Source organism: Nicotiana tomentosiformis, chromosome 11, assembly GCF_000390325.3.
Source record: "Nicotiana tomentosiformis chromosome 11, ASM39032v3, whole genome shotgun sequence".
Taxonomy (NCBI): Eukaryota; Viridiplantae; Streptophyta; class Magnoliopsida; order Solanales; family Solanaceae; genus Nicotiana; species Nicotiana tomentosiformis.
The window spans coordinates 2,848,027-2,861,470 of NC_090822.1; the positions used below are offsets into that span (position 1 = coordinate 2,848,027).

Sequence of the window (13,444 nt, forward strand, 5' to 3'; positions counted from 1 at the left end):
TGCCGTGCAGTTTTCCTTTTAATTGCTCAATTCGTTTAAGATTTTTTTGTTTAATTCTGTCTTTTTATTATTCTCACTCTTTATGTTGTATTCCCCCCACTGTATATCCCATTCCCATTATTTCTGCCTTATTGCTTTATTTAATGTTGTTGCCACTAGCATGATTAGATTGTTCAGGTTATATGTGAGTGTCTTGTCCTAGCCTCGTCACTATTTCGCCGAGGTTAGGCTCGACACTTACCAGTATATGGGGTCGGTTGTACTGATGCTGCACTCTGCACTCTCTGTGCAGATTTTGATATCGGATCAGGTTGATCGAGATTTGTTATTGATTCGCTGTCCGGAGACTCAAGGTAGATATGTCAGCATTCACAGACCTTGAAGTCCCCGTCTATCTTATATGTCCTACTATTTTCTTTCATTCAGACAGTTGAATTTCTTTCACACTATTATTTGTAGTAAATTCTAGAATGCTCGTGAATTGTGACTCCATATCCGGGTGATAGTAATTAATACAGTTTTATTATATTCCGCACTTATTATATTTCATCTTAGTTAATTATTGTTATTTACTGAATGGAAATAAGGAATTAGTTTAATGATTTTTCTAACGTTGGCTTGCCTAGCAAGTGAAATGTTAGGTGCCATCACGGTTCCGTCGGTGGGAAATTTCGGGTCGTGACAGTTGGTATCAGAGCCCTAGGTTGCTTAGGTCTCACGATTCACGAGCAAGCTTAGTAGAGTCTGGAGGATCGGCACGGAGACATCTGTGCTTATCTTCCAGAGGCTATGAAGTTTAGGAACAAGTTTCATTTCTATTCTTCTCTGTCGTGCGATTTTGCTTTCTCAATACTGAGAAAAGAGGAAGGGGACTTCAAGGTCTACGCACGTCAGCAGATCTACCTCAAGTCTCCAAATGTGATAATCCAAGAAGGTGTACCTCACATACAGTTGGGACCAATACCAAAATCTGTACAAGAAGTGTAGAGTGTAGTATGAGTACATCCGACCCCATGTATTCTGTAAGTGCCGAGCCTAACCTCGATGAAGTAGTGACGAGGCTAAGGCAATCACTTACAATAACCTGTTCGCAGTATAAAATAAAGACATGAAAGAATAATACGGAAACGAATTAAAATAGTTAACACATGAAAGTAACTCAACCTAAGGAAAACTAGTAAATGCCTAAAATACCAATCCTAGGAGTCTCGTATGATAGTACCGAACCCAACAAAACACAATAAGGAATAGAAACATATAGACTGTTGCAGCGCGCAACCCGATCCCACCGTACGACACAATTCTCCCTTATTCTACCATAATAATATCAATAATAACACATAAATATATGCTGCGGCGCGTAACCCGATCCAACCATATAATGAGAATCAATATTATAATTCACCCATATTTCACCATATCAATCCACCCTTATTTCACCTATTGCGGCGCGTAACCTGATCCTACCATATCAATATAAATTCACCCTTATTTCGCTATATCAATCCATCCTTATTTCACATATTGTGGTGCGTAACCCGATCCCACTATATCAATATAAATTTACCCTTATTTTTTCATATCAATCCATCCTTATTTCACTTGTTGCGGCGCGCAACCCGATCCCACTGTACAATATGAATAAATCAATAAGTGCAATTAATTTAACAACTTGAATCACAAGAGTCATCTATGATTAATGGATATGAAGCATAACAAGAAAGGAAATCTCGTCTCAAATTAAGAATCTATTATAATGAATACTAAAGAGCAAGACAATTCAAATAAATGACAAAAAGGTACAAGTAAATCATTTAAGGTAAGTAGCAGTAAATCATAAAAGCATGGGAGAATCTAACATTTTAAACACAAGAATAATAAGTGACAAGTAGCAAATAAAGTCATGGGAAGCGTTTATAGCATGTAATAGTTAAGGCATGTTATGAAATAATTAATGAAATACAGAAAAACAGGGAAACAAATATTTTGGCGGCATATATACACTCGTCACCTTGCATATATGTCGCAACACATGAATTTCACTTAGCACATAGCTCAAGGGTTCCTAATTCTCTCAAATCAAGGTTAAACCCAACACTTATCTCACTCCGCAATCAACTAAGAGCTCTACCTGGGCCTTTCCTTTAGAGAGAAAACAAAACACCAAATAAACACAATGAAAGGGTATCCCACATAACATCCGATGTGGCGTGCAACCCGCTCCCAGATACTCATCAAGCCAAAGTGCTCGGGTTCACTGATCACATAAATATTGATATCAAGCACAATAGAGTGCACACGTATAAATGTGAAAAAATGAATAGAATTAATAAAACATGGAAGAAAGCAAGCACAACTAAGGTGCAACGAGCAAATCAACACCATGGGGGCCATCTCTCCCACATCGCCATAAGGCCTGAACGAAATTACAACAGCGTAGAGAATAATCATACAACCTCACAACCCATAACATCATAAGAGAATAGCACATAACCTAGGCCAGAGGCATAAATGATATCTATTATGCCCGGTAACATAACAGTGATATCAATTTCACAAGAGTACCCAAACCCGATCTTATATAAAGTACACATTCTCAATGATCTTTCGAATAACCCCCAAACCAAATCCTAATAATTCCCAAATAGCTAAATATCCTTCCAAACGTCCATAGCAACCTATCAAAAATTTATACCATCAGTTATCCCATTCTCAACATTCCTTCACAATCCGCAAACAAGAAATAGTCCGCATATGAGGACATCCAGCCCCAAAACCTCATGAATATCAAAATTTCAATACCCGAACTCAACTACGCTAGTCGAATGGCTGATACATCACTCACACCCCATTATCTTACTGAAGCATCCATATAGATTTTTTGGCCGCGTAACAAAACCTGAACCTCAAAGGCCTCAAAACCCAGTAATCACCATGCCACCAGCCACGCACCCGCAACCCAAAACTTAAGGTTCTTTCCTAAAATTCACGCCCTTCACACATGATATCCAATAATGCCAATATTCTATTAACTCTGATATCCATCCAGGAGAAAACCATAATGTACAACATATTCCTTATGCCAATAGCAGATCGCCGACTCAAGCCGTTGCCGAAACTGTCGAGAACTCTCTGAGATCTGCCCGCACGCAACTAAGCCATTAGGACCATATCTCCCCAACTCAACCGGGTCACACAAACCGCCCAACCCAAGAGTACTACCACAAATGCCAATAGAGAATTCCTATTCAAAAGGAACAATTACGTTCATTGCTATGCTGACGCAACACCACAGAGCTGACCTATTTCTTCTAATACTCCTTGTTTTTTCCTCTGGGGTAATACTTCTCCCTGTCGATATGCAATGATCCCAATCAAAGCCCAAATGCAGATAATACTAGCACGAACCACGTAGCCCAGAAGCTCATAGAATACCGCAACCAAGATGCCAACGCTGAATAGACCTTCTATGAATCTGAAGTTGTTCCTCCGACCCCCTTTTGATATTGAAATATAGATCCACTAATGACGCAGAAACACCATAAGCCCCAATATCATCCTATGCAAGATCTCAGATCTTAATCATACCCAAATTTTGGGGAACCTTCCAATATATTATATATACATCTTAGGCCAATACTGATGTAAATCTGACTCTGCAATTTGAATGCCGCTAGTGGTCTCCCCCACTTGGCGCGAAGCCATAGAACATAACATCTGATGATCCGCAAAACTAACCCCCACAACTCGTACAACACCAATCACAAGGTACTTCAAGTCATCTACTAAACGCACATCCATTCTCGTGACAGTCAAACTCGCTTCCTTCAATGCCTTGAATGATAACATGTACTTTTCACTGAGTAGAAATCCTATACAAACCACATTGTCTCCAATACCACCAACTATCCTCAATCAACATCCACCTCATGACCCTACCACGATCTCGATGACTAGTCAACCAATTAAACCTTCCCAAGCTCGTACTCATCAACCAGATCCCGGGACCCGCTGCACCTCCATGTGAACACTTAAATAGTACTCTGGTACCTCCGCATCTTCAGTCTGGACGACACGTTGAGACAATGTTTGAGCATCCCTGGCCCCCTCGTAGCCCATCTACAGCATCACGAACCATTGGCGCATAGCTGATACCGAGAGCGCAATACCATACACGAGGGAGTGCAAAGAAACGTGGTATATGCTTTGAGCTGAATCAATGTCGCACAATAGGGAATAAAAAAAGTAGAATTTCCTAATAGTTAACGTAGCCTCTCGAAGATAAGTACAGATGTCTCTGTACCTATCCGCAAGACTCTACTAAACCTGTTTATGACTCATAGCACCTATGAACCTAGAGCTCTGATACCAACTTGTCACGGCCCAAAATCCCTCCGAAGGGGTCGTGATGACACCTAGTCTCTAAAATAGGTAAGCCTAACATTAGCAGAAATAACGACAATATTTACTAACATCGAATAATTTCGAAATAGAAATCTCCGTACAATTTATAATCCCAAAACCGGTAGTACACGTCATAAGCCTTTTTAGGAGTAGTTATACATAATAAATACATCACTGTTTCGGAACAAAAAGAAACAATGGAAATAAATACAATTAAAAAGTGACTTCAGAGCATGCAAACACCTGGACAGGTGTACCTTAAAGTCTCCAACCACACCAAGCATAAGTCTCAAAACCAACTCGATCTGAAGTACTTGGTTCTGCACAAAACGATGTGCAGAAGTGTAGCATGAGTACACCACGAGGGGGACCCAATAAGTATCAAGCCTAACCTCGGTAGAGTAGTGACGAGGCCAGTTCAAGACACCTACCGAACATATAAACCTGAGAAGGATATGACATAAAGCTAATAAGATAGGGATATCGAAGTAATGCCAATAGCAGGAAGAAATCAAATTACAAACAGTAGTGACGATAAGGGGAAAAGACGAATGGCAACGAGAAATAACCAAGTAATTAAATGACAATATAGTTGGGATACAGATAAGTGTAAATATGCTCAAGTAGGGAAAGCGATGTCAACTCGACCAATCAAATCGTTTCTAATACACCATTCCGAGAATCCTAATTATCGTAATCTTATACCATAAATCACAACTTCCAAACCTTTAATACGCCTGGCACCTTGTGCCCACTTCTTTCCATCTCACTTTGCATGGAAAAATTCACGTGTTATTCAGTACATAATATCCGTATCAAATGATAATTAAGATATTCAAGAGATTTCGTTTATATAACATAACGTAAATTTACAGTTTCTAGGCCAAATAGGAAATCAATGAGAAAGATAAGTTTATATTTAGAAATCATTTGAGTGAAGGAAAATAATGTTTTCAAATAAAATACAACATCAAATAAGCTATTGCATTTAATATAGAATTTATTAAAATAAAACACAATAACAATTCCTTTAAAAAAAAAAGTAGAATAACAACCTCAAACACATTAAGGAGATTAAGTTGAGAAATCAATTGAGGTAAAATATAACAACTATTAAAAATAGTAAATACTGAAATATACGGCGAGTTCTAACTTATAGGTCACACAAAGTAGCATGATATTAATTCTTTCACTTTAAATCACTATATTCCTAACAACTAAGCAGGGCAGGAGGTAATGACTCAACGTAGTAAATTCACTTTGAAAATCAATTCGCTAGAATAATAGTATTAGGAAAAGAGCTCAGGAAATGACGGCAAGACAATAAGTCAATGACCATAACTCGATCCTCAGAACACAGTGAAAACCAGAAGTAAAGATTATTAAAGTCTCGTACGAAGGAACTAAAGCCAATGCAGTAAAACAGGGGATACAAAAATACAAGATATGTTGCGGTGCGCAATCCGATCCCACCATATAATATCAACCTCATAAGTCACTCTTATTCCACCATAACAATCTACCCTTATTTCACCTGTTGCGCCGTGCAACCCGATCAGACCGTACAATATCAATATCATAGCAATAAATATAATATGTTGCGGCGCGCAATTCGATCCCACCATATAATATCAATATCATAATTCACCCTTATTTCACCATAACAATCCACCCTTATTTCACATGTTGCGGCATGCAACCCGATCCCACCGTACAATATCAATATCATAACAATAAATATAATATATTGGGGCGCACAACCCGGTCCCACCATATAATATCAATATTATAATTCACCCTTATTTCACCATAACAATCCACCCTTATTTCACCTGTTGCAGCGTGCAACCCGATCCCACAATACAATAACAATATCACAATATAAATATCCTCCCTTATTCCACCACCTCCCTTATTTCACCTGTTGCGGCGTGCAACCCGATCCCCCGTACAATAATTTAAATCAACAATAACAATTAAATAACTCAATTTACAAGAATATTTACGACCAAGAGTATGAGTACACGGAAACAAGGGAACCACGTAAAAATCAAAGGAATACAACAACCTATACAAAATAACAGGACATCTAAGGCACGTGATAACTAAACAGGCAATCACAACACTTTGGATATGTAGAAGTTGTGTACATAGTTGTAGAAGAATACAACAATTAAGAGGTAACAAGACAATAAGGAAGGCAATGACTTCAACCAAGGCATATAAGGGCCAAATAACGAGTAAGAGGTAAATAAATGCTAACCACATCATATAGAGCATCTAAGAGTAGTCTAACAACGAGATACCACATGTTATGACAAATCAATCAAAAGCATGGAAAGAGACTAGACAATCTAAAGCGGTCAATACCACATATAGGCTGTGTACCCACTCGTCACCTTGCGTACACGGCTTTCACATAACAAGATAACACAATTAACTCAATTCCTAAGGGATGGTTTCCCCCACACAAAGTTAGACAAGACACTTACCTCAATTCGGCCAACTCAATACTCAATTTAGTTTTTCCTTTACCAATTTACCATTTCTCGGCTCCATCTAATCAAAAACGACTTAAATACATCAAACAAAGCTATGATCCTTACGCAATTTGTAAAAAGTCAACAAAAGTCAACTCCCCGGGCCCGCATCTCGGAACCCGATAAAATTTACAAAACCCGAATACTCATTACGATACGAGTTCAACCATTTAAAAATTATCAAGTTCTGATACCATTTTGTCCTTCAAATCAATATTTTACATTTTTGAAAGATTTTATAATTTTCCCAAAATTTTCCTTTAGATTCTCATGCATTTAATGTTAAATCTAAGATATAATTAAAAATTGATTAGAGGCACTTACCCAATGATTTGATATGAAAAGCTTCTCTCAAAATCGCCCACTCTCGGACTTAGGGTTCAAAATATGATAAAATGAAGCTAAGATTCGGAGTGCCCGGCTATTAGCAGGCTGCAGATGTCGCATTTGCGATATGGGGTTCGCAAATGCGAGCCCCGCAAAAGCGGCCATTACTTCGCAAAAGCGAAAATTGAATAGCCCTGCCTCTATCGCAAATGCGATGGAACGGATCGCAAATGCAAAAAAGGTGCCTTTGCAAAAGCGGCCCAAACATTCGCAAAAGCAAACTACCACTCCCCAGTTAATCATCGCATTTGTGAGGCTGGCTCCGCAAATGCGAAGCCTGCCAGTCCCCCGCCTCTTCGCAAATGCGATCCCAAGTGCACAAAAGCGGTGATCGCAAGTGCGACCCTCAACTCGCAAATGTGAGATCAGACGCCAGTAAATTCTGAACCTTCTTCCAAAGAAATACGAAACACGTATGAAACTCATCCGAGCCCTCGGGGCTCCAAACCAAATACCCACACAAGTCTGAAAACATAACATGAACTCACTCACACGATCGAAACACCAAAATAACCTCTAGAACCGCGAATCGGATGCCAAAATACATGAAAATCACCATGAACTTCAAGAACTTCTAGAATCGCAAGCGTCCGAACCATATCAAATCATATCCAAATGATACCAAATTTTGCAGGCAAGTCCCAAATGACATAATGGAGCTGTTCCAACTCTAGAAATCGCATTTGGACCCCGATATTACCAAAGTCAACTCTCGGTCAAACCTCTCAATCTTTCAAAACTTCAACTTTCCAATTTTTGCTGAAATGCTTCAAATTACCCTACGGACCTCCAAATCTAAATCCGGACATACGCTGAAGTCCAAAATCTCAACCCGAGCTTATCGGAACCATCGAAACTCCAATACGAGGTCAAATACTCAAAAGTCAAATCTTTGTCAATTCTTTCAACTTCAAGCTTCTCAAATGAAAGTCACTTCTAAGAATCCTTTCCGAACTTCTCAAAAACCCGAACCGATGATGCACGCAAGTCATAATACATTGTATGAAGCTACTCGTAACCTCAAACTGCCGAACCGAATGCAATTGCTCAAAACGACCAGTCGGGTCGTTACACTTACGCCCAATGTCTCGAGATTTCGCCTCGCCCCGTATTAAGTAAAACACCATGTGTTATGCCCTCGTCTTTTAAAACACTAATTGGATAAAGCGTTTCCTAACATAAGAGACTCCATACTCAAGATCGAACCCAAAACCTTTAATTTAAGGATAAAAGGATACTTATCAATCCATCACAACTCATCTGCATACCACATGAAAATATTACAATGCTTATGGATATAGTAAGATAGGAAATGCACAATAATTGATATTCCTAAAACCCTCCAGCAAGGTGGATCTTTTGACTAAAAAAAAAGATTGCCTTAATTCTCTTAACTGGTTACCATATTTTAGCCCATGGTCACTTAGAAAAGATTATAAAAAGGTGGTGTTTACTGGTTGGGTAGATGTATCAGTGAAATAAAAAAAGGCTTTGGAAAAGACATGGCAATTCCTAAAACTATTTGTCTCACTATTGGTGTTGTGTCAACTTTGTTCTCAATAGCTTTAGCTATACCAGGGACTGCCTCATTTTATTACAACTTATCACATGCTCGTAAGTTTCTTCAATTCTTTTTGTTACTCTCTTAAAATATTTTTAGACCATATGTTCGAACTTATTTGATACTGATGCACAATTATTATTGTTGTTACAGCTACGGCATGTTATGGAAACACATCCCAAGGTACCCTCTTAGCAGCGAGTGATAGTCTCTTGATGAATGATTTTTCTTGTGGAACCTTATTAAAGGTCACATGCACTGGTCCAGTGCCAAAGCCTTGCACTGGCAAGAGTGTTGTAGTAAAAATTGTAAGTGATTGCCCTGGATGTGGTGTAACCATGGATCTCTCTAAAGAAGCCTTTTCAATCATTGCTACTCCTGTCACTGTCGAAAACATTATTAAGATCGACTACGTCAAGTAAGTAATAATATATATATATATATATATACTCTTTATCCAAAATATTAAATTTAATTAAATTATTTAATTATATACATGCCACATCTGCTACTGAGTATATTGTTCTATGGTTATTAGGGTGTCATAAGAGGGCATCAAAGATGGCGCATGGAGCTTCATTCTATATTATATATAGCATGTAGAAGTATACTCCATAGTGAAGTTGAATTGATCAATAATTCACAACTTGATGCATGTACTTGATCAATTCTAAGAATAAAAGTTCATCTTTTCGTTTTCTTTTTGTTTTATGTTGGAAAATATTTCGAGTAAGCTTTATCAAGGGCAAGCCATTTACCATATATTTCATATCATAAGATCTGGATAATCAGATTCAGAAGATAATCCAGAAGAGTAATTTTTTAGTAACGTATATTCATGATATTACATATTTTATTTTGGTAAGTAATGTTTTATATACCAATTGAACTTTAGAAAACAGAAAAAAAAAATAGTACTGACCACACCAAACTCATATAATCAATCTACCGCTATACGACTAGTCTCTTTACTACTACAACTCTACCATTACATCAAGGATAAAAACTCTAATGCAACTAAGTTTCGGTTGCATTAGAGGCTAATCATGACTAAATTTCGATTGCATTCGATTTTCTACCTAGTAATCCTCTCGCTATGATTCGTCAAGTCATCCAAAATTGAAGCAAGCTAGCAAGTAGCTACTTAGAACACTACTAGAAAATTGCCAAATTTCATCCAAGGCATTCCGACCGACATTGATCGGAAAGAAATACCAACCGAAATCGATCTGAAACAAAGTAAAATAGTCGAAAAAATAAAATAAATAATTATAAATAAGAATACTGACTATTATCGGTCGGTTTATGTGGTCCCACAAAAAAGAATTTAAATTTCCAACCGCTTTCGGTCGGAAAATGATCAATCATTGACCAAAGACTGATCAGACATGCATACTATCTACAAAAATAATGATTAATTAAAAGAATTATAGAATACCGACCGATGTCCGTTGAAATTTTTAATTTAATTTTTTCCATCCTACGTCAATTGCTTTTTTGGATAATAAATAATTATTTATCATATAATTATAAAATTTCCGACCGATATCGGTCGGAAATAGTAAATTGTATATATATTTATTTATTTATATACATACACACACACATACGCACGCACAAATATGCACATTACACATACATTATATATATATATATATTCTTAAATTGTGTGATTTGACCGAGTATATGTTGTTATTGCTACAACTTATATTTTAATATAACACTACATCTTATAGCACACGCACCACACACACACACACATATAAATATATATATATATATATATATATATATATATATATATGTGTGTGTGTTTGTGAGTTAAGTATTAAATATTATATATTGACAAAAACCGACCGATTTTGGTCGGTTTTATAATTAAATTAATTATAAAAATAATTTAAAAATCATTTACCGACCAAATTCGGTCGGATATGTGTAATCAAATGGTCAAAAGGAACTTAATGATACCGACCGAATTTTTCGACCGAAGTCGGTCGAAAATTTCTAATTAAGGATACAGAGAATGGGTTTCTTTCCCATTTTTCTCTTTACTCTTTCTCTCACTCTTTCTTCCACATCCGTAAATCCTTCCCAAATCACCTCACCTCTCCCTTTTCACCCAAAATCAAACCCCCCCCCCCCATTTCGTCTCTCCAGTGCCACCACTACTTCTCCGCCACCACTGCTCCTCCGCCACTGCCGCGCCACTCCCAAAATCATACCCTTCTCCTATCTTTGAAGGTTAGTTATCTACATTTGTTAATTTTAGTTATTTAAATTCTTTCAATTGTATAAATTAGGGTTTACAATTTGGGATTTTGGGATTTTGTAACTAAAGTTTGTTATGTAATTTAATTGTATAAATTAATTCGAATTATGATTAATATAACATGTAATGTATTTGATTTTTATGTAGATGTAATATCGTAGTTGGACTTTTAGGGCACATTAAATTATGATTTAGGGTTTATTAATTATGATTAATAGTAAGTGAGTTAGTCTAATTGAACGGCTTAACTAATTCAATATTCTAGTGTTTGACTATGTTGTACTTTGTAACTAAAGTTTATTACGTAACTTAATTCTATAAATTAATTCGAATTATGATTAATATAACTTGTAATTTATTTGCTTTTTATGTAGATGGAATATCGTTGTTGGATTTTAGGCACATTAAATTATGATTTAGAATTTATTAATTATGATTAATAGTAAGTGAGTTAGCCTAATTGAATGGCTTAACTAATTCAATATTCTAGTGTTTGACTATGTTGTATTTTATAACTAAAGTTTATTATGTAATTTAATTCTATAAATTAATTTGAATTATGATTAATATAAATGTAATTTATTTGTTCTTTATGTAGATGGAATATCGTAGTTGGATGTATAATAGGAATTATCTTAATCATTGATTTTTGAAGGAGGAATTTATAGAAGGGGTTAAGAAATTTATTAGGCATGCAATGTCACTTGAACAATTTCAAATCGGAGGGATGATTAGGTGTCCTTGTGTGAAGTGCAAGTGTTTGCATTTTTTGGATCAGAGGATGTTAAGCCTCATCTTTATAAAAAAAAGGGTTTATGGATAATATTTTTGTGTGGACTAGTCATGGAGAGGTTGATGGTAGTGATGGTGTATTTCATAACGTAGTTGTTGGTGAAAGTAGTAGGTCAGTGGGGAATAACGTTCAACATCCTAGATAGCATGAAATGGTTGCGGATGAATTTTGAATGCACTTCGAGTTTGAACCCCATGAAAGTATTGAAAAAGTTCCTAACGAAGAGGCAAAATATTTTTACGAACAGTTAGAGGCCGATAGTCGTCTACTAAGTGAAGGGAGTATGCACTCTCAGTTGTCTGTTGCGGTTAGATTATTAAATATCAAATCAGATACCAATATTTTTCAAGCGGGAATGGATTCTTTCATTGGCCTTATGAGTGAACTAGTTGACCCAACTTTCAATATACCTAAAGATTTCTATCAGGCTAAAAGATTGGTTTCTAAGTTAGGACTCTCGTCTATGAGAATCCATTGATGTGAAGATGGTTGCATGTTGTATTATAAGGGTGATGCAGATTTAGAAAATTATAAATTTTGTGAAAACTCTTGTTTTAAGCGGGTTTCCAGCGCGAAGAAGGTTGTTGTGAAGTCGATGCATTACTTACCTCTTATTCCTAGATTAAAGAGGTTATACGCATTGATGAGTTTCGCTCCTCATATGAGATGGCACTATGAAAATAGAAGGCTGTCGGGTGTTATGTGTCATCCTTCAGATTGGGAAGCTCGGAAGCATTTTGATAGGATGTATCCAGATTATTCTAGTGAACCGAGGAGTGTTTGGTTAGGTTTGTATGCAGATGCTTTCATGCCATTTTCTGTTTCTGCAACACCATATTCATGTCGGCCGGTCTTTATTACGCCGTATAATCTTCCACCTGAAATGTGTATGACTAGTCCATATATTTTCTTAAATTGTGTTATTCCCGGTCCCCACAATCCAAAGAGTTTGATTGATGTATATTTTCAACCTCTGATTCATGAGCTAAAATAGTTGTGGTATGATGGAGTTGAGACATATGTCACGACCCGAAGGTGGGAATTTCGGGTCGTGACAGTTGGTATCAGAGCACTAGGTTACATTGGTCTCACGAGTCACGAGTAAGATTAATAGAGTCTGAAGGATCGGTATGGAGACGTCTGTACTTATCTCTCAGAGGAAATGAAGTTTAGGAACAATATCACTTCTTTCTTATTCTGTCGTGTGATTTTATTCTATCATCGATGATTGAACCATTCTACTCTTATTCTCTCGCAGATGGTGAGAACACATAATACCTCTACCGATGGGCAGGGACCAGAACCCCCGGTGGCAACTATGGCCAGGGGTAGAGGTCGAGGCCAAGGTCACGCTAGAGGCCGAGGCAGAGGCCGAGGTAGAGCTCAGTCCAGAGCTCGAGCAGCTGCACCTGTTGAAGAACCTCAGGTGGACCTTTAGAAGGAGGCTGCATTTCAGAATGTACCAGTTCAGGTCCCGGAAGGATTCA

General features: G+C 37.1%; 1 protein-coding gene across 1 annotated transcript; it reads left to right on the forward strand.

The window, feature by feature from the left end:
• Positions 1-8,833: 8,833 nt before the first annotated feature.
• On the forward strand, positions 8,834-9,314 carry LOC138900863 (putative EG45-like domain containing protein 1). Its single transcript, XM_070188504.1, has 2 exons — positions 8,834-8,945; positions 9,046-9,314. Exons 1-2 carry the CDS (start codon positions 8,834-8,836, stop codon positions 9,312-9,314), a joined length of 381 nt encoding a protein of 126 aa, XP_070044605.1.
• The last annotated feature ends 4,130 nt before the right edge of the window (positions 9,315-13,444 follow it).

Excerpts from the sequence above, each read along its gene's own strand:
- LOC138900863 (XM_070188504.1), top strand. The coding sequence starts at position 8,834 with ATGGCAATTCCTAAAACTATTTGTCTCACTATTGGTGTTGTGTCAACT. Across the intron at positions 8,946-9,045 it reads TTACAACTTATCACATGCTC|CTACGGCATGTTATGGAAAC; the intron begins GTAAGTTTCTTC and ends TTGTTGTTACAG.